This window comes from Lepidochelys kempii, chromosome 3, assembly GCF_965140265.1.
Source record: "Lepidochelys kempii isolate rLepKem1 chromosome 3, rLepKem1.hap2, whole genome shotgun sequence".
Lineage (NCBI taxonomy): Eukaryota > Metazoa > Chordata > Testudines > Cheloniidae > Lepidochelys > Lepidochelys kempii.
Genome location: NC_133258.1, coordinates 158,160,441 through 158,182,987, shown reverse-complemented (window position 1 = coordinate 158,182,987; position 22,547 = coordinate 158,160,441). Strand labels below are relative to the sequence as shown.

The 22,547-nt window shown below is 42.1% G+C and overlaps 1 protein-coding gene across 18 annotated transcripts in view; it reads right to left on the bottom strand.

The window, feature by feature from the left end:
• Nucleotides 1–22,547, bottom strand: part of ENAH (ENAH actin regulator) — a 144,754-nt gene that overhangs the window by 51,073 nt on the left and 71,134 nt on the right. For 10 of the 18 annotated variants that reach the window (XM_073338722.1, XM_073338726.1, XM_073338724.1 and 7 more), the window contains exons 4-5: nt 2,302–2,391; nt 184–268 (exon numbers count right to left, since the gene is read on the bottom strand). In XM_073338722.1, coding sequence (XP_073194823.1) covers nt 184–268; nt 2,302–2,391 — 175 coding nt within the window. The remainder of the gene's footprint in view (nt 1–183; nt 269–2,301; nt 2,392–22,547) is intronic. The other 8 variants (XM_073338727.1, XM_073338730.1, XM_073338731.1 and 5 more) reach the window with 1 other exon arrangement.

The following is a 22,547-nucleotide window of genomic DNA, read 5'->3' as shown; positions in this document are numbered from 1 at the left end:
ATTTCAAGGAACACACATTTTACTTTTCAATATTAAATCTACATGGTACAGTTAATGCACAATAAATCTAGGTCATTGCTATTACAATGTAAAATTAAGTTCTATTGGTATCTCTCTCCATAGCTGAGTATCAAAACCAGGTAAATACGCCATTAATGTACCCTTGTTTGCTAAAAATCTTACCTTCTCTGGATTTCCAACTCTTCTTGTGATGGGCCATTTTGCACTTGTGGGGGGAGTTGTGAATTCTGTCGAGGCAATGTTGGACCTGTGAGTGAAGATTAGAAGTGAATGTAGTTCAACTTTCAAATTACAAAACGGCACAGGAAAGTAGGACAGAGAACACATGGAGTTACCTATTTTTTTTTCTTTCTAGCAAAACAAAACAAGCTCCATAACACAATATAGCAAATGAAAACTGCAACAAATTAATTTGTGTATTCCCAGAACAGATTTATTTGAAATGGATGAAAGTTCAACTGGAATGCAAAAATAAAGGTTTTACATATGATGAGACTTAACACTAAACACATGTATTCAATAAGCTTTGAATAGGCTCCCAAATTTGAGATTCTCTGAGACAATAAACAAACACTGTTGGGAAAAGGGGAAAAGACTCAAAGAATTCAAAAACTCACCTAAAAAGAACACTGGAAACGAAAAACAGGAGAGAAAAAACATCAGAAGCTTATCACCATACTGACAGTATGAAGATAAAAATTTGTTCCTCAAGTTGCACTGAAATTTACTTTCCACATTTTAGCTTGTCATCTCAGATCAAATGTAAATTCCTTGGACCGAATGTAAATTTTTTACTAATTATGTCTAACACATTTATCTTAAACTCTGAAATTTGCAGCCGGAGCTCAGAACTGTCACTTTCAAGGGACATAGACAACTTTAAAAGTACATTAATTTTTCTTAAAACTTACTGTTAAAAGTAACACCTAAGATTACTGTATAAAGTGAATAGTGAAAAAAAGTCAGTTTGCTTTGTACATTTGGCAACACTTCATATCTAGTAATTTTCACTGACTGCTCTGTATAGTCAGTCGATTTCTTCTTTTGTATGTGTGGGTCTCACATAGCAATAGAAGTGATTAAAATTTTTAATAGGAAAGTGTCATTGTAAAACCACAAAATTTAGCAATAGGATTCAAAGTACTATCTTAAACCACTCATAACTTTTATTTTTAAAGCTAGATAGTCAGTGTGTCCACTTAAATATGGTGCACTAAATACCTAGTTTTACTCTGTGGTCTCAATTTTTCTAAGTTCTCTATCAGAGACAAAATAATCTATGTAGGAGTTGGTTTTCATTCACATCCTTCCTCCACCCAAGGGAATGTCCTGAAAGACCTGTCTCATAGCTTTCACTGTTTACTCTGTACTTGTTCTTAGGTTAAATTGAGTTTATAAGAGATTAATAAATATTATATAATATGTGGATTTTCACTACAGCTCCCACTTAAGTAGAAATGTAAAATTATGTATTTAATATGTAATGATCTTAGGAATTGCTTGGTATACCTCAAATTGTGTTCCATTATAAATGAGATGACTGACCTATTTATAAAAATAAAGTGTTCCATGTTTTCCCAAATATCCTCAAATATTTCCTATTTTGAGCCAAATAAGGAATTGTTTTGATTTTGACTTTTGTATGGCAGTAATACCTAGACACAGTGTGACTCCCAATACCACCATTTAAAAAAAACAAACAAACAAACAAAAAACCCACACACACCCAAAAAAGTCTTATTTGCATCATAAGCAGATACACTCTGTGGCTAAAAGTACAAAGAGTACAATATAATTCCTTAGACATGTCTCAAAGGATACAACGTATTGTTTACTAGTTGGATATCCAACTGAGTTTTTGAAATGTGACAGACTAGGTATCATCCAAGAGAAAAAACATTTGATATGAAATATAAAAATAGCAAAGGGGTATTAGACTGTGTGGGTATGCTGTTCTCTAAACTATCAACTAAGCAAGGGAAAACAGATTGCCTTAGGGCCCTGGGGAAAGAGGCTAACCTAGTCAGAGACAAGAAAAGCTATGTAAATGTTAACAGACCTTATTCAATAGGGAAGAAACACATGTGCATGTTATGGAAGGCAGTAGCAGACACTTAGATGCTGTTTTATTGTATATTCACGCTTTAATGTGAGCAAACATCTTTTGATCTGGTCCATGTCAAAAACATACTGAGGGTCCAGAACTCAATTAAAATTATACATACATTAGTTTTAAAAAAAATATAAAAAACATAAAAAGAATTCAGAGTAAAAGCTTACTCAATTGTGTTGTGATTGAGAAAATATGGTTGTCCATATACTGATAGGCGATGACTTCCGGTCTAAAGTGGTAATCAAGGATGTTCACACCTAAACAAAGGGACCTAAAAAGTATAAACAAGAAGGGTACAAGCCAAAGGGGGAGGGAGCGGGGAGGAGGAGACTTTCAGTGACTCAACAAGTGTGTGACTGAGCAGGGTTAGTTGACTTGATGCAAATACATGCACCTGGCTCTACCACTGGGCTTACATCGCTGGTAGCACTGATGCAACTACAATTTTGCTGGAAAATGGGCATAACACTTTTTAGAATAAAGAAATATTAGCAGATTGAGGAAAGCTTTGGGTGACTATAGTGTAAGAAATTGTGGTCAGGGGGGAAGCTCCAGTTAGAAGGCAATCATTGCATACATCAAGTACGCACTCTGGTGCATGCATAAAATGTATGGGGAAAATAGGGATGGGCTGGAATTAATTTTTATTTATTTTTTTAAATTATTGATTAGGCATTTTTATGGATTTCAATTCTGCAAAATAACTGAACAAGCCAGATTTGCTTATTTCTCCTAAAAACTCAAAAGGCATTTCAAATGTTGAACATCTGTTTTACGTCCTGATCGTTTTAAAGGACATAAAAAAAAGCAAAAAGCTTTAAGCACTTACAATCTCTATTTGAAAAATAACAAGTGTATGTACAAATTTGGAGTACAATATCTTGTGATAAGTATACTGTTTCTCTAAAAGAGGATTTTGTACAATGATATAGAAAAACAGATGCCTCTGAAGAGATTTACCACGACCTTAAAAGAACAGGGCAATTGTTTAGATAGCATATCAGCACCTAAATAAAGTGGAATAAACACCTGGAATAAAATGTGTAGGACAGGAGAAGATAGCACAGAAAGCCCACGTTGAAAACATACAGTGGACAAATGTTTTCATTCCTTACTCTTACTTTTTAAAAAGTGTAATTTCATATCTAGATTCTGCAAAAACAGTAAGAGAAGGAAAATTTCAATGATACACATTCACTTTTATATTTTGATATTTAAAAAAGTCACAAAATTAAACAAAAAAAAAACCTAGCCAGAAATATTAAAAAACTGGCTGGTTATGTTGAGGCAGCACAACAGGATATTTGCTGAATATCTGGTGCAAACTGAACACTGTTTTGTTTAAAGAATGCATCTGACACCTAGAAGATGGAACGTTTACACAAGAAGGCAGCAGCATTGGTTCTATAAGAGTCAAATGTTTTTCTGGGGTCTGAAAATGTGTTTATTACTACAGTTTTTTAAAAAACATTTTGCTCTAGCCTGAGGTTTTTTAAAAAGTACCTGATGCCAGCTTTACTACTACAGCAGAAAACCCAGTATAGTATTTATAGAGGAGGGTATTCCTGTCCTTCCTGACTTAGTGCCTTATGAATACCATAATTAAAAAAAAAAAAAAATCTAAGTAACAGCTCAGTACATGAACTAGTGCAACTTCTGAACTGCATCTACAGTTTTCCTGAGAAGATGTCTTTTTTCATTTAACATTCATGTTTCAGGTTGCCCTCCAGGGCATCCTGATGTGAGTTTATTTCTGGTATGGGAAATTATTTCCACACAATAATTTAGAATTAATCCATTTGGACTACCTGTACTTGCAATATCTTCATCTCTCCACTCCTAACCTATTAAGACTTCACAATGTTAAAAGCACTTGTTTTTCTGAACAGGTAACAGTCAGCACTAAAGGGATTTGTTTACACTGATAGCAAATATTGGCATTAGGTGAAAATTAACTGGTTCAAGTACTTGAATTCTATGTCATCTACAAGAAAATCATATCCAACTGTTGTCCAAAAACCCAGTCTCATCCAAATATATGTTTTTTGTCTTGACATAAAAATATTGACAGTACATCTAAGGCTTTTTCTTCTCATGCAGCCCTATATTTCCTTCAAGAACTACTCCATGACAACCTTGACTGCATTACAATGCGAAAGACAGTTCATTTCCAAGAGCTAAATGACCTGAATCCAAAGGTGACTGCCTGTCTGCCAAAAGTTGCATGAAAACCACAATTCTAAATGGAACTGTATGCTGTTTTTGCCAGTGTAAACTGGAAAAAAATTGAGGGGAAAAAATACCATACATAAAACATAGGGACCACATTATGCCTTTCCATTTCTCTCCTTGTGATATACATAAATGGTTTCTTCATAGTCCACGTGGATTACATTTCCTGTACACAAACTTCTATCAAGAAAGACGACCAACCATTTATTTATTAACAAAAAGCTATGTTTAATTACAGGTAACGTTGCATCAGGATCCACTCCACCAACACAAAGCCTTAAAAGCATAGAAAAGAACAGTTACTTACCTTACAGTAACTGTGGTTCTTTGAGATATGGATCCTGCTTGAGGGAGGTAGACCCTCCCTCAAAATTCAAAGCCCATGTTAGCTGAGGACTCCAGAAGTGGGAATGGAGTGAGGGTCTTGGGATCCACACTGACTAAACATCTCTAACAATCACAGTTACTGTAGGATAAGTAACTGTCCTCTTTGAGTATGTGTCAGTGTGTATAGCAGTATCCTCTTGAGCAGTGGTTCCCAACTGTGAACTCCTCGGGGTTTGTGAAATATATCAGGGGGTTCTCAGAAAAAAAAATTCTATAATGGCGGACAGAACTGTTCCTAGGGACCCCAGGCGCGGGGGTCGGCAGTCCGACCCCCCTGACCATGACTTCCTGTCAGAACACATTTAAGCTATGTTGTAGTCATGCGTTGTTTGCCTGGACTGCTCAAGACCCAAATGCTCGTGGGAGGAATTCTTTATTTATTTGAGTTGGCTTCTTAAATACCTTCATGCTGTTTCACGTCTGGTACTCCTTGATGAAACATGTAGGAGGTTTAATCAAAGGGATATGAGCTACAACAGTGAAATCTTGGAAGAGTGTTGCCGTTTTCATAATGTAATAAAATAATGTAATGAATAATAACGTAATAATAAATAGTGTGTAATAAGCGTGTGTCAAAAAAAATTAAATTATTTCCAAGATCACTGCTTCTATAATTTATGCTCAAGTAAGGGAGAAAATCCCTGGAAATATTCATCTTTAGGAGGGGGTTCGCGGATCGTTGAAGTTTGGGAACCACTGCTCTTGAGGATGCAGAGCATGAGGAGTATCAGCTGCATTAGTTGATGATAGAATGAAGGTCTCCCAAACCTGGCATCTGACCTTGCAGCCAGATTCTGTGTATAATGCTTAACAAACATGACTGGACTGCTTCACATAGTAACTTTGCAGATTTCAGATACTGCACATTGCAGAAGCATTACTGGGATGCTGCTTGAGCTCTGGTGGAGTGAGCTTTAACAGTGGGAGAGGTACACCAGTTAGCTGGTAGCACAGAGATACAATGTATTATCCCATTTAGAAAGTTTTTGGGATTAAATTGCATGACCTTTAGACTGGCCAGCACATAAACAGACATGGGGATAGTCTGAAAGATTTGCTCCTGTCAGTACAGTATCGAAGAACCCTGAATATGGCCAAGGTGTGGAGTTTCTTCTCTGTCTGCATGGAATATGGCCTTAAGACACAAGGAAGTTGACTGATTCAAATGGAATTCCAAAACCATGTGAGAAGGAATTTTGCATGAGGAAGGATGAAACTACTACTGCACAGTGATACTTCACGGGGGACTAGATCAACCTGAGCCAGACCTCAGGTCTCAGGCAAAGTGTGGCAAGCAGCATCACATATGGCTTAACAACATAAGGCAGGTCCACACTGTCATCAGTGGGTGTGAAGTCACAGTATTTGGTAACAACCAGAGAGTAAGGAATCTTAGAGTAAAAGTATCTCCTTCCTATGGTGGAATTTTTCCTGGCGCCTATGAACTCTATTGTCTATGATGGTGAACTAAGAGAAACAGTCTCTCATCCCGGGAGTCCCAGCCAGGTGAACATTAGAAGGGCACAGCTGAAGCCTATCAAAGCTTCCTGATGTGATCTTCCTCCCATCAGCCAATCATTCAGATACGGGTAGCAGTACACACCCTGGTTCCTTAGGTGGGCTGACCCTATGGGTAGGCATTTTATAAAAACCTTCAGTACCCTGGAGAGTCTGAAGGGTGGTATCTTGTACTGATAATGGTTTGGCCCCACTATGAATGCTGAGTATTTCCTGGGGGTTGGGTGGGTGGCGATGTGGAAATATGTGTTCTATAAGTTGAGAGCCACAAACCAGTCCTGAGCTTGAAGGGACGGAATAATGGAGGAAAGTATTGCCATCCTGAATCTGAGGTGGCATATGTATTTGTTTAGCTTTCTTAGGTCAAGGAGAGAACAAAGAATCCTTTTCTTCTTCAGAATGACTAAGTATCAGGAGTGCAAACCTCTCCCCCTGTACACCTTGAAACCTGTTCTACAGCTCCTAATGAAGTAATGAGGCCACTTCCATTTGCAAAAGACTCATGAGGAGGGTCCCTGAATAGAAATGGGGAAAGAGGGTCAGTAGGAGGCAAGGAATCTAACAGAATGGCATAGCCATGGACAACAATGCTCAATACCCATTTGTCAGCTGCAGTGTGCATCCATGCCTGATGAAAAGGGGCAAGCTGGTTTCTGGAGGTCAGCTCCAAGGTGGTTTTGGTGTAGCTCCTGATTATCTTGTCAAACTTGCTGCTCTTCATAGGGAGGTTAATGCATGATGGAAGAGATGGTGGCAGGCTCCTATGTGAATAGCAGGGTCAATTTCTGCAAGAATACTGAGGCTGCTGACAGACAGAAAGATGGCATTCTCCATCTCTGAGGTGGCACTGGAAAACTTATGGTACAGTGCTGGGATATACATGCCCAAGGATCTGACTGTCACTCTAGAATTTCTCAGAGAATGTAGTGCGTCATCCATTAATGTGATATATAAGTCCACACCTTCAAAGGCCAAGTCCTCAACTGTGGATGTGTATAAAATGTGCTTGAAGGCCTTGGATGGGACCCGGTAGCACTCTTCCACATGCACTGAGGTCAAGGGGAGCAAGGCCAGGGTGTGCCATAAACTCTTTGGGAGAGCAATTCTTATGGGTGCAGAGGAACTGACAATAGCCCCTGGAAAGTCCAGAAGTTATCAACAGCCAGGTGTCAGGCCACAGTGATTGCTTCATCTGAGGATGAACAGGATTCTTTAGGCAGGAAATGTTGCTATGTCTTCCTAACTACCTCTGCAGCATCTTCAGGAGGTTTCCTCCTGGTTCTGGTGAGGGTGCTCCAGCCAACACCACCATTGGTGACCATACTTTTCCTCCTTTTTGCCAAGATCTAGAAAGGAGCCACACTCCAGAATCTGTGGGATGGGGGGCCTCAAAGCCAGTATGGCCATAATGGTAGGTTGTACTGGTGCTGGCCAGACTGTGGGAGACCCATCTATTGCCAGTTCTGCTCTGGGGCTCAGTACCAAGTCTTCAGAGTACCAATCTTATCTCTCAGGTGATGGCTCCCCAGTCAAGGTGGGGGACGAAGAGTGGCCCAGTAAGGAGCAGGAGAAAGCTCTCCACAAACTGCAGTTCCAGTGGGCATCGTTCCGGCACTGATGTTAGTGGAGCTGGTCTGGTTGTCAGCACTGTTGTCATTGTTAGGTCCAGCGCAGAGAGTAGCCATGAAGAGCTCTCAAATAGTGTATCTTGTTCCAGGGCTGGAACTCTCATTACATCACATAAAGCCTGAGGCACTCATTACACTACATAATTTGAACATATATTACATCTCAACTGTACTCTCATTACATTGCATAAAGCTTAAGAAAGATCTGCTCCCCTTACTTCCTGCTATGTCTGCCCCTTCTTAAATGCCTCTGTAATCAGTATGGCCTTTCCTAGGACAAAAGGGTTAAAACTTACCCTACCCACCTCAGGATGAGGGTTGCACATCCTATCACACATCTTTCCCAGGAATGTAGATAGGAATACACATAGTAGAAGCCCTGCTCCTTACCAACCCAGGGATGGGGTCTACATACCCCATCACATCCTGTTTAAAAGTTACTGAACTACACATACCAAGAGCAACCTGCTGTATTTAAAAGTTTGCTCACTTCCTATAACATGCTGCAGCCTGTCATGGACTTAGAAATTGGATGCGGTCAGATATAGCTATGTCAGAAGGCTGTATGCCTGAACTCCAGCACCACATCTACCTACTCTGCTCCTTCCCCCTCTTGGTCTCCCATCCCTGCGTGAAGCATGCCTCAATATTCAACACCTAAAACCCAAATGTGATACAAATGACAAAAGGTGAAACTCCTATACAACATAGTTTAGCCAAAATAATTTAGTGATTACCATAGTTTTTATATTAAAAATGTTTAAAAGATTCTTCTCACTGGTGTGAAACACATGCAGTTATAACATTCCGGAGAGATCAGCAACAGAATTTGAACCCTGAACCCTCATATCTCCACTTCACACTTTTGTAGCGGAAGCGGGTAGAGGTAACTGATAGACATTTTTGGACCAGTCACTAGAGCAGGGGTGGGCACACTTTTTGGCCTGAGGGCCACATTGGGGAATAGAAATTGTATGGCGGGCCATAAATGCTCACAAAATTGGGGATGGGTGTTGGAGGGGTGAGAGCTCTGGCTGGGGGTGCGGGCTCTGGGGTGGGGCTGGGTATGAGGAGTTTGGGGTGTAGGAGGGTGCTCTGCACTGGGATCAAGGGGTTTAGAGGGCGGGAGGGGGATCTGGGCTGGGGTAGGGGGGCGGGAAGGGATGCAGGTTCTGGCTGGGGGGTGTGGACTCTGGGGTGGGGCCGGGGATGAGAGGTTTGGGGTGTAGGAGGGTGCTCCGTGCTGGGATCGAGGGGCTGAGCCGCGTGGTGCAGCCCCCGACCCAGTACCCCGGCTGGAGCACCAGACTCCCCAGCGGGATCTCGGGGGCCGGCTTGAAACTTTATCAGTATACTCTCTACCCCTACATCCAGGTCATTAATAAAGATGTTAAACACCACCAGGCCCAGAACAGATCCCTGCGGAGCCCCACGTGAGACCTCTCTCCAATCCTACATCATTCCATTAATAGTTACTCTTTATTCACAGATGTTTAATCAATTATGTATCCACTTAATGGTAGTTCTGCAAAGCCCGCACTTCTCCAACTTACTTATCAGAATGTCATGTGGGACTGTGTCAAAAGCCTTGCTGAAGTCCAGGTATATTATGCCCACCACTTTACCCCATCCACCAAATCAATTACCTACCAAAGAAGGAAATCAAGCTGGTTTGGCATGACTTGTTCTTGGTAAATCCACAGTGGCTGCTAGTCATTACTCCTTAATGCTCTATAAACAAACATTACCTATGAGTAACTGATATTTTCTAAATAGGCACATGAAGAAGAAACATGTACAGCAAAGTACAGACTGCAGAGTGTTTCAAATTTCTTGCAAATGGGGTCCCTAAAAAGGTAAGACACTCCTGTGAGTTGAAACCTGTAATATAACCTGAACTACGGTATAGCTATGGCTACACCATAATAGGCAAGGTTGGTAGCACTGTTGTTAGAGTTGCTGAACATTTCCCATTTAAAACCCTGTTTTCAGTTATTCCTAACGTTGTCAAAAACTTTATGCATTTGGGCTGAAATTTTCCAGAAAGGGATTGTGTGGAAAAAAAATAGTTTGTGATCACATAGTTAAAGACAATATCATAATGCATATTAATCGGGGACCAAATTAAGGTTCCAGAGGCAACCTTGATAATGATATATCCTAACTTTTGAGTGTTTGACTTTGCATTAATATTCTTAACTTTTTTTAGTCTAGTCCAAACCAAACAAATCCTTACATCTGAAAAAGTTCTACACAAACTCCTGTTTCAAGAAGCTTTAAATGACCACTATAGAAGATAATTCACAGGTTGAGGTTTTCAAAGCAATCTAGGGGATTTAGACATCTCTTCCATTACAATTAATGGAAGAGATGGCTAAATCTCCTAGTCTACTTTGAAAATCTCCATCAAATTTAAAATTATTCTAAGATATCCTACCAAGATACCAACAAGAAATTAGACAATTAATATCCAGACAAACAATAGATACTGATATTTATTTTAAAAGCTAATTTATGTTTTCTACTTCTATCCCATACTTTTTCATAATTGTGAACTCTTCAAGGCAAAGATAGTTTTTATTTAAATGTGTGTGTTTGGACGATACCTCACACAGAGGGCATTACTTTAACTATCAGCTTCTGTATTCTCATGAAAGAAAAGTCAAACATTTATATTTCAACTTTGTTCTTTAATTGACTAAGCACAAAAAAAAACCCAAGTGTAGGCTTTTGGCTGTTTTAAACAGTTTTATTCTCAACTAAGGGAATTGAAGTACTACTGTACAGCTAGTGAATCTGATTTTATTGATATAAACCCTATAGGAAAAGAAATTATTTTTTAAAAAAACAAGTATCTTTTAAAAATACTTAAAGTGATTGTAGTTTACTAGACTGTGTGATCACACACTCCAAACTCCTTTTTAATACCTTCTTTTCATATCTGTAGTTGTACATACAAGACTCTAATGGGAAAAATATTCCATGACTTGCAGTGATTACAATGCAGACAACCAGCAGCACATCCAAGTACAGTTTTCTGCCAATTGTGGCATTTTTCCCCATATCTATACTTGGTCCATTCCACTGTCATATGCATACACGTCTCCTAAATTGCCTACAATTAACAGTGTTTTCACATTGCATTTGTTATTAAAAATATATCAGAAGTATTAAGAGTGACAGAAAATTACAGAAACTTTCCATGAAAGGAGTGTTGAAATCATAAATTATTGCACTTCTTCTCTGGACAACTCTCCAGGGCAAACGTGAGCTCTGAATGATCAGTATTTACAGGATGTCAAGTTATAGATACAGCTTCAGATATCCAGGACATTGGGCTATGGGTTGGTTCAGTAACACAGAAAGGAGAAATTGTGCACTATCTTAGCAATCTTTAAATCATAACTGTTGAGGGGAGCAGCACAGGTGCCTACTTCATAGCTAGAACACATGTAAAGTAGATGCACCAGAAAAGATACTACAGCAAATAAGGGATTAAATAAAAATTTAGAAAGCAAAGAGTGCTACATAATAAATACAAACTCTTGTAGCACCTTTCAGAGATCTCAAAATGCTGTGGAAACATTAAACTCCAAGCTCCTGTGAGACTGGTGTCAACTGGATAAACTGAAGGTTCAAAGATTAAACGAGTCACCCAAGACATCACATTATCTAACAATACGCATCAAAGTGAGAACTGGAATCCATGAGTCTCTCATTCTAGTCCCTGCACAATACTCCCTCCTCTTCTTAGCAAGAGACATTTGCCATAAGGAGGGCCCTACCAAATTCATGGCCATGAAAAACGCATAACGGACCATGAAATCTGGTCTCCCCCATGAAATCTGGCTAGTGCAGGTGAGGGGCAGGACTGGGGGCTCCTACCAGACACCGGGTTCCAGCTGCTAGTTCTGGCCGGGGAGCGATGGGACTTCCTCTCCCTCTGCAGGAGCTGCTCCCAGAGCCAGGTCAGACCCACCTCTGCGAACCTCCACCTTCTGGAGGAAGCTCCATGGCTGTTGGCTGGAAACTCAGCTGTGAAAGCAGCACCACCAGCAGAAGTGAGCGTGGAATGCTACGGTATTGTCACCCTTACTTCTGCGCTCCCGCCAGTAGCAATGCAAAAATGAGGGTGGCAATACCATACTATGACACTCTTACTTCTGCACTGCTGCTGGTGGCAGCCCTGCCTTTAGAGCTGGGCACCTGGCCAGCAGCTGCTGTTCTGCAGCTGTCCAGTTTGAAAGCAGTGCCGCCACCAGCAGCAGCACAGAAGTAAGGGTGGCAATACCACGACCCCCCTACAACAGCCTTGCAGCCCCCGCCTCCACCACAACCACCTTTTGGGTTGGGACCCCCACGGTTCCAACACCGTGAAATTTATTATTTTAAAAATCCTCTGGCTGTTAATTTGATCAAAATGGACCATGAATTTGGTAGAGTCCGAGCCATAAAGCAGGATGACCTATGGTACTCTTCAGTCAAATTCTGCTTTCATGTGGCAATTCAAGCATACACCATATGAGTTACAACCAACAAAAAACAGAGGCAGCATAGGAAGAGCTGACCTGGTAAAACAGACAGGGAACATTGCTATGTTATGTCTATGCAATATTATTTTGTAAATATTTAGTAAGCATTATTTGGCTGCACTACAAATTTCAAAGACAAAATTCACGAGGCTGGTATGTTTCCTATAGAATGTTATATTATGACCTTCAAACAATAACCTACCATCCAAAGAGCAAATGCAGTTAGCCATTTTGAAATGGGTTCTCTCTGCAAGCTGTGCTATCATCGGGACAAAATGACTACTATTTTTTTTAAAAGATACATCTGTTCCCAGTAAATTAAGTTTGCTCAATCAGTGTGTCACTATTTTGCTCAAACCAACTGAAGAAAGAGGGGCATAAGCAAAATAGTGCCAGGATGACTGATTGACCATAATCACTTGCAGAACACATTGTGGAGTCTGTTCACAAGACCATATTATCTTCACAAGTTTAGTGCAGGAATGATAAATCACTAGATTTGATAGTTCATTCATTCTGCGAACTCATGTTACTGAAACCAGAAGAAAAGCTAAAACGTTCATCCTTTATATTTTAGAATGATCTAAAATGCAAAAAATGTTCTTGTAATTACTATAATTTTCTCAGCAAATATGTATCATTAGAGACATTTTATAAGGCTCTCTTTTTCACCAAAAGAATAAGAGTTATTAAAAAAAATTCAGTGTTACTGGAAACAGTATAGCTGTAACTCAGTCAACTAGGCAAGATTTATACAGCAATACTTTGGTTCAGGAAAGGGAGCTCTCTGGAAAAAGTGTTTTGAGATAGATGTATAAACATATGTAATTCACAGTGCAATCGTTTAATAATTAAAAACTGCTAAGTAGTCACGAACTTAAGTAACACTAACATTAAATTAAACTATCCTCACCCACACTAAAATAGGTTCTGAGGGGTCTGTTATTCAAATCAAAATCTGAAATATAGCTTTTCAAAGGAAGAATGGATTGGAGGTAAATAGGAAGTTGACTGATGGGGAAGTATGAATTTTAGAATAGCAGTAGTGAATTGTTTAGTTATTTCAAGGAAAGTTCACAATCACTTTTTATGAACTGAAAACCTCCCCCTTCTCACATTTTCCTCCACTAAAACAAAATTATTTTCAGGGACAGGAAGTTAGGATTTGCCAGTGAAATCAATTAGATTTTGAGCTAACAGAAGGACCTGAGGACCTGTTATTATAAGAACATCAATCTCATTTTCCCCAAACAAACGAGCTGTTCCAGCTATCTGATTTTATTTGCACAGAAGAGATTATTATATCACCAAGAGGTTTTAGTAAGTGTGACATACAAATAAAAACAAAGCATTATACTCAACACAGCAAAATAACTTAATATTGATCATTAAAATTCCTCCTGAAGTAAATATTAGAAGGAGTAGCTCAAAAACATTTATTAAACAAGGAGCATATGCAAGAGTTTCAAAACCACAGTAAACGTATATGTTTCAGTTAAGAGCACATAGCTCCGTCCTAGAAACTAGTTATTCCTATTTTCATAAATTAACTGCTCAATATCCATCAAATAAGATATAAGCTACCTGGGGCATAGCCTCTCTCTTTTTGTTCTGGATTTGTACAGCACCTTTCACAACAGGGTCCTACTCCATGATTAGGACTCCCAGGCACTACAGTAATACAAATAGATAACCTGGAGTGCTAGTAAGGATCCATTTCTGACTACGGACTCAAAGATAACAATATTTGCATTTACACAGAGCTTTGTGTTTCCAAAGGGCTACATAAACATCAACATCCTGTGAAGTCATTAAATATATTACTTTTACACTGGGAAAAACATACAATAGTTAAGTGACTTGTCTCACCACCTAGCCAGAAAAAAAGAGGAAAATGATTGAAACAAACTCAGACCTGTTTGCAACTTTGGAGTTTATGAACCCATGCACAAAACTATTCTGCCTCAAAGATAAGGAAGGCATTAACAGGTGACAAAACCACCCAATAATCCATTTATCAACCCTACTCAGAACTACCAAATATTCCCTTTATGGCTTCTTCCTGCCTTTAAAAATCCATTTCCTGCTAGTCATTCTCTAATGACTTGGATAATGGAGCGAAGAGTATGTTTATAAAATTTGCCGATGACATCGATTTTGGAGGGGTTGCAAGCACTGTGGAGGACAGGATTAGAATCAAAGTGTCTTTGATAAACTGGAGAATTGGTCTGAAATTAACAAAGTGCAATTCAATCAAGTCAAGTGCAAAGTACTACACTTCAGAAGAGAAAAAAACCTGCACTATTACAACATGGAAAATAACTGGGTAGGTGGTAGTATGGCTGAAAAGGATCTGGCGGTAATATTGGATCACACACTGTGTAAGAATCAACAATGTGATGCAGTGACAGAAAAGGCAATTATCATACTGGGGTGGGTTAGGAGCAGTGTTGTGTATAAACCACAGGAGGTAATTTCCCCGCTCTACTTGGCACTGATAAGGTCTCAGCTAAACAACAGTGCCCAATTTTGGGCATCTCACTTTAAGATAGATGTGGACAAACTGGAGAGGGTCCAGAGGAGAGAGAAAGAAAAAAGGATGAAAGCTTTAGAACACCTGACCTATGAGGAAAGGTTAAAAAATGGGCATGCTTAGTCTTGAGAAAAGAAGACCAAGGGGGGACCTGCTAACAGTCTTCAATCATGTTAAAGGCTGTTACAAAGAGGACAGTGATCGTTTTCCACGTCCACTGAAGATAGGATTGGCAGTAATTAGCTTAATGTGCATCAAGGGAGATTTAGGTTACGTGACAGGGTCGGGTCAGATGGCTATAGGAGAGTAACAGAAGACAGATATATTAGCCCCAGGCTAAGTAGGTCCCTTTTCCCTGGATAAGGTAACAGGGAAGGTTCCAGAACGATCAGGAACCTTCTGGAGACAATTAAGACAGGCTGATTAGAACACCTTCAGCCAATCAAGAAGCTGCTAGAATCAATTAAGGCAGGCTAATCAAGGCACCTGGGTTTTAAAAAAGGAGCTCACTTCAGTTTGTGGTGTGCGTGTGAGGAGCTGGGAGCAAGAGGCACTAGGAGCTGAGAGTGAGCACGCAGACTGTTGGAGGACTGAGGTGTACAAGCATTATCAGACACCAGGAGGAAGGTCCTATGGTGAGAGTAAAGAAGGTGTTGGGAGGAGGCCATGGGGAAGTAGCCCAGGGAGTTGTAGCTGTCGCACAGCTGTTCTAGGAGGCACTCTAGTCAGCTGCATTGCACAGGGCCCTGGGCTGGAACCTGGAGTAGAGGTTCCATTCGTCGACCTGGACCATGAATTCAGGAAAACGGCCAAGCTGAGGGCTGCCGTGAAGCTCCAAGGCAAGCAAATCCACCAATAAGCACAAGACCCACCAACGTAGAGCAGGAGCTTTGTCACAACTGGTGTTGGAAGTGGGATCTGGTGTCCACAGAGCGGTGGAAGAAGGAGGGTGTTTGGAAGAAAAAAGAAAAAAAAAAGGGTTGGGGTGGGGGGAGAAGAGGGTCTATTTTTATTTTTTTTCACCACAATGGAGGAGTGAGGGCACTGATACAAGCCACGGCTGCCGAGCAAGAGGCTACTCGTGTCCAGGCAGCCGCCCAACAGGAGGCAGAGCAGCTGCAGCAAGAGACTAATTGCCTGCTGATGGACCAGGCTGCTCAAGACCAGGCTATGTTGCGGGAACTGGTAAACCAGGTAAAGGCCCTCACAGAGCTCAACTATGATGGAACAGAAATCATGCGGGCCAGCAATTGGCTGCAGAAAATGACGCAGGAGGATGATGTAGAGGCATACCTCCTGGCCTTTGAGAGGACAGGCCTGAGGGAGGCTTGGCCCCGAGAACAGTGGTCTGGCATCCTTGCTCCATTCCTGTGTGGGGAGGCCCAGAAGGCCTACTATGATTTGCCTGAAGAGGCTGCGGCAGACTATCCCCAGCTGAAAGCAGAGATCCTGGCCAGATCTGGGGTAACGACCGCAGTGCGGGCCCAGCGATATCATGAGCGGAGATACTAGGAAAACAAAACCCCACAGTCCCAATTATATGACCTCATCCATCTTGCATGAAAGTGGTTATGAACTGAGTCCCGGAGTCTGGAGGAGATACTAGAGGTTCTGGTCATCAACCGGTACATGAGAGACTGGGGAATGCCTAGGGCTCCATACCGATGTTACGCCTGCGGGTAGTGGGGACACATAGCTGCACAGCGTCCCAATGCCGAGGAGCCTATGCAGTGTAACCTGAAGAACTGGGCAGACCCATGCTCCCTAATCCACCTTGTGGGGATCTACACTAGACCAGTGAAGCTAAATGGGGTAGAGACCACAGCACTGGTTGATTTGGGGAGTGCTATCACGCTTGTCTCAGGGAAGCTCGTGAAGCGTAATCAGCTGCTCTGGGCTAAGTGTACGGGGATAACATGCATCCATGGGACAGTTGGTTATTACCCCACCATCCCAGTAAAAATTGAGATTCAGGGGAACACTACTGAGATAGCAGCAGGTGTAGTCCCTAAACTCCCTTACCCAGTGCTCACAGGGAGGGACTTCCCAGGGTTTGGAGACTTACTCCGGGTAGGGGAATTGGAGAAAGGGGGAAGCCCTGAAAGTAGTGAGGCATCCACCGTAGACTGTTAACCTCCAACCTTCTCTGAAATATTCCCAGATTTGTTCTCCACTCCCCGACAGTGTAGAAAGATGAAAAGGGAAAGAAGGGCAGCTAAGGCCTTGGGAACCCGAATACTGGCCCAAAGCCAGAGGGTCGCTCCCGTAGGTAGGCGGACCCGAGCAGCTGAAAAGGAGGCCACCCAGCAGGGAGTAGCACCCGAGTCTGACCCACACCCTAACGCCTCTGAGCCAGTAGAGGCAACAGAGACTGGCCCCCTAGATCTCGCGCAGATTAGCCCCGGGAGAGGAAATTTTGGACGGGACCAGGCTGAAGACCCAAGGTATGACAACATTAGGAAGGAGGTGACCGAAATAGATGAGGTCCCCGTGGAAGGGAAAACCCAGGGACCAGAACCCTACTTCATAATGAAGAAGAATCTCTTATACCGGGTTGCACCAGTACAGGGAAAGAAGGTACAGCAGATCTTAGTACCTCAAAAACACAAGAATGCTGTATTAAGTCTGGCCCATTGTCATCTTTTTGGGGCATTTGGGGGTAGAGAAGACGCTGGCATGGGTCCTGCGATGATTCTTCTGGCCCGGAGTACATAAAGAAGTGCGGAGGTACCGTGCGTCCTGCCCGGAGTGTCAGCTGCACAGTCCCGGTCCCCACTTGAGGGCACCTTTAGTACCCCTTCCCATCATAGAGGTCCCCTTTGAGCGAATAGCCATGGATCTAGCGGGACCCCTAGAGAAGAGAGCCCGGAGCCACCAATATATACCTGTCGTTCTGGATTATGCTACTCGCTACCCAGAAGCCGTACCCCTGCGGAACATGGCCTCTAAAATGATAGCTAAAGAGTTGGTGGGGATCTTTGCCCGAGTGGGGCTACCAAAGGAGATATTAACAGACCAAGGTACCCCACTTATGTCGAAGCTAATGAAGGACCTCTGTATGATGCTCCATATACATACCCTGAGAACTTCAGTCTATCATCCGCAGACCGATGGGCTGGTGGAAAGGTTTAACCGAACCATCAAGGCAATGATAAGGAAAGTGGTAAGTCGAGATGGGAAGGATTGGGACACCCTACTATCCTACCTTATGTTTGCAATCCGGGAGGTACCTCAGGCCTCAACAGGGTTTTCCCCCTTTGAATTATTATACGGACGCCACCCCCATGGCATACTAGATATTGCAAAAGAAATCTGGGAAGAGGAACCCAACGAGGGGAGAAATATAATTGACTGTGTGTTGCAGATGCGAGAATGGATAGCCCGGGTCACCCCTATTGTATGGGAACATTTGGAAAAGGCACAGGAGGCCCAGCGAACCCATTACAATCGCCAGGCAAAAGTCCGACAGTTCCAACTAGGGGATCGGGTGATGGTGTTGGTACCCATGGCAGAAAGCAAGCTTTTGGCCCATTGGCAGGGGCCCTATGAGGTGGTTGAACCCTGTGGGGGAAGTAACCTACAAGGTGAGGCAGCCAGGATGCTGGAAACAAGAACAAATTTATCACATTAACCTCTTAAAGCCTTGGCACTAACGAGAGACATGTCTAGTGGCCCAAGAGACCCCGATCCAGGGAAATAATATGCAGGAGCAGATCAGGATATCCACTGATCTGACACCAAACCAGAAGGAGGAGGTAACTGAGATGATCAGCCGATACCAGGACATGTCTTCAACCAAACCAGGCCGGACCACCGAAGCATATCACCACATTATCACAGATCCTAGGGCGAAGGTAACCTTAAGGCCCTATCGGGTCCCAGCAGCAAAAAGGGAGGAGATCAAGGCAGAGGTAAAAAGGGATGTTGGAGCTGGGAGTCATCGAAGAGTCCTACAGTCAATGGTCAAGCCCGACTGTGTTGGTGCCCAAACCTGATGGCACCACTAGGTTTTGTAATGACTTTTGCCGGCTGAATGAGATATCCAGTTTCTATGCATACCCCGTATCAGTGAGTTAGTTGACCGCCTGGGCAATGCCCAATTTTTGACCCCCCTTAATTTAACAAAGGGATACTGGCAGACTCCCCATGCCAAAGATTCGAAAGATGCGGCATTCTCTACACCAGAGGGTCTGTTTCAATATACTGTTCTTTTTGGACTGCATGGGGCACCTGCCACCTTCCAGCATCTTATGGACAAGCTCCTATGGCCCCATACCAGTTATGCAGCAGCATACCTGGATGATGTGATTATTCACACCCCCGACTGGGAAACCCACTTAGGAAAGGTGGAAGCGGTTCTGGACACGCTAAGACAGGCTGGCCTCACAGCCAACCCAGCCAAGTGTGCGATTGGGCTAGCGGAGGCTAAATACCTTGGCTACATTGTAGGAAGGGGCATGGTCAAGCCCCAACTAAACAAACTAGAGGCTATCCAAAATTGGCCCTGGCCGAATCGGAAAAAGCAATTCCGGGCATTCCTGGGTGTGGTGGGGTACTACCGATGATTTCTTCCCCATTTTGCTACCAGAGCGAGTCCCCTGACAGACCCCGGGGTCCAGACATGGTGAAGTGGACAGATGCCGCAGAGAAAGCATTCATGGATCTACAGACAGCCCTTTGCAGTAACCCCGTGCTTATAGCCCCAGACTTCAACAAAGAATTCATTTTACAAACAGATGCATCTGAAGTAGGATTGGGAGCTGTCCTATTGCAGATGGTCGGAGATGAAGAACACCCAATCCTCTACCTCAGCAGGAAACTCCTCCCGAGAGAGCAGAAGTAGGCCGTGGTTGAAAGAGAGTGCCTAGCTGTGAAATGGGCCATGGAAACACTACGTTATTACCTTCTGGGACAACGGTTTACCCTTGTGACCGACCATGCACCCCTCCAGTAGATGCAGCGAAATAAACAGGAACACAAGGGTGACCAGATGGTTCCTGTCCCTACAACCTTTCCAATTCACCATAGAACACCAGGCTGGAAGCCACCATGCCAATGCAGATGGCTTGTCACGAGTACACTGCCTGACATCCCAAGTTGCCCAACTCCGTAGTGTTTTGGGGGGGGGGGGGAGGGATATGTGACAGGGTTGGGTCAGATGCCTATAGGAAAGTAATAGAAGAAGATATATTAGCCCCACACTAAGTAGGTCCCTTTTCCCTGGATAAGGAAACAGGGAAGGTTCCAGAACAATCAGGAACCTTCTGGAGACAATTAAGACAGGCTGATTAGAACACCTGCAGCCAATCAAGAAGCTGCTAGAATCAATTAAGGCAGGCTAATCAAGGCACCTGGGTTTTAAAAAAGGAGCTCACTTCAGTTTGTGGTGTGCGTGTGAGGAGCTGGGAGCAAGAGGCACTAGGAGCTGAGAGTGAGAACGCGGACTGTTGGAGGACTGAGGTGTACAAGCATTATCAGACACCAGGAGGAACGTCCTATGTTGAGGATAAAGGTGTTGGGAGGAGGCCATGGGGAAGTAGCCCAAGGAGTTGTAGCTGTCGCACAGCTTTTCCAGGAGGCATTCTAGACAGCTGCATTGCACAGGGCCCTGGGCTGGAACCTGGAGGAGAGGGCGGGCCCTGGTTCCCCCTAAATCCTCCCAACTCCTGCTCAGACATAGGAGTCATCGAACTGGACTGTGAATTCAGAAACACGGCCAAGCTGAGGGCTGCTGTGAAGCTCCAAGGCAAGCAAATCCGCCAATAAGCGCAAGACCCACCAAGATAGAGCAGGAACTTTGTCACAGTTAGATATTACAAAAAACTTTCTAACTATAAGTATAGTTGAATATAGGAATAGCTTCCAAAGAAGGTTGTGGAATTCCTGTCACTAGAGGTTTTTAAGAACAGGTTAAACAAACACCTGTCAGGGATGATCTACATAGATTTGGTCCTGTATCAGTGAGGAGCTGGACTGATGATCTCTCGAGGTCCCTTTCAGCCATATACGTCTATGCTTTTATAATCATCCATTTTATCCATACCCTCCAAATCTCTAGTTTTATTTTAGCCATCACTTTGTTCTATCTCTCTTTAGAGACTGACATGGGTGTTCATCTTTTATACTCATAGCACACTTGCTCTACACGAGGGGTGCACAATATCTTATAGCAAATCAACTATAATATAAATATATATATATATAAATCAACTGGGTTTTCAGTTAAGGGTTTGGAAAGGTATAGTGTAACAAGAACCCAACAAACACAATTACTCAAAGAATAATTGGACCAAACACCCCTAAATTTGACTACAGATTGACCTATTATCTATACTAACATCCGAAACAAAAGCTATGCTGGGGTAGAGGAAAAATCTCTCTTCGTAAGTATCAAAGTTAATTGTATCAATACTATGATAAAATTATTGTATTTTACTTTAATTCTATCAGAGTTTTTAAATATGAATGCTATTATCTGCCTAAAAGACCACTGTCCATGTTTACCTACAGTACTAAGAAATGTGACAATGTGTTAAAAATAAAGTTGGCATAACGTCTCCAAGGTTGTGCACAAAATCGTAAATGCAGCCCTCTGTTAAAAAAAATTGCGTTAAGACAGTTGCGACTTGTATTAGTTTTACTAAAGATCAATACCTAGCATCAACAGAATTAAAATTAAGTAGTTTAACAAAGTTTACATACATTAAACTCTCTTATCCTCAAAATGAAAGATACATCCGTGGTTTCTAAGTTAGGCCAATTGCAGCGTTTTAATGAAATTCTCTGACTCTTACTCCCAAACTTTCACTCAATGCTTTTATGCAATACATTATTGAAATTTAGGATGCTATACAAACACTTGGTTAATAGTTAGAGGCAAACAGAAACCTGCTAAACACTTAATGATCCCCAAAACTGTAATACAAATAAAGTCAAAGGTAATACTTCTTTCGATGTTATATACAATAGGATTATAAAGGAATAGCAATACACTGTCAGACAAAGACTAATTACAAAGTTCCTGTTATTAAAATACATATTTTAGTTCAATGTTTTGACACACTGAAAAGGTAATCTTTCCAACGGATCCAAGTTGTTTTGTATTTAAATTTGCTTGTGGAAACTCTGTTTCACTAAAAGATTAACAACAGCTATTACTATAGAATCTAACATTAAAAAATGAAGTCTAACAATCTTATACATTTATCCTCCTTTTTTCCTTTAATCAATTTTACATTTAAACAAGAGGAAGAAAAAAACAACTTACAAGCAAAAATGGAGATATTATCCCATTTCTGACAACACAGATACTGCCACATCCCATTACTATTCTGGCAAGAAGAGAGGACAATGCCCTCCAGAGAACTGTCAGAATGCAAGTAAACCACCATTATTGCAACTCAGCAGGATCAGCTTCCACCACCACGCCCCTACACATTTTATAGATGCATAAACGGGGACGGACACGGACCATTTGTAGTCATAATCAAGGTGGGCCATATCCAGGAGTTGACAAGAACGTCTGAGGAACGGGGTGGAGGGTGGGAAATAACGTCTGAGTGGGGGGTGGAGGGTAGGAAATA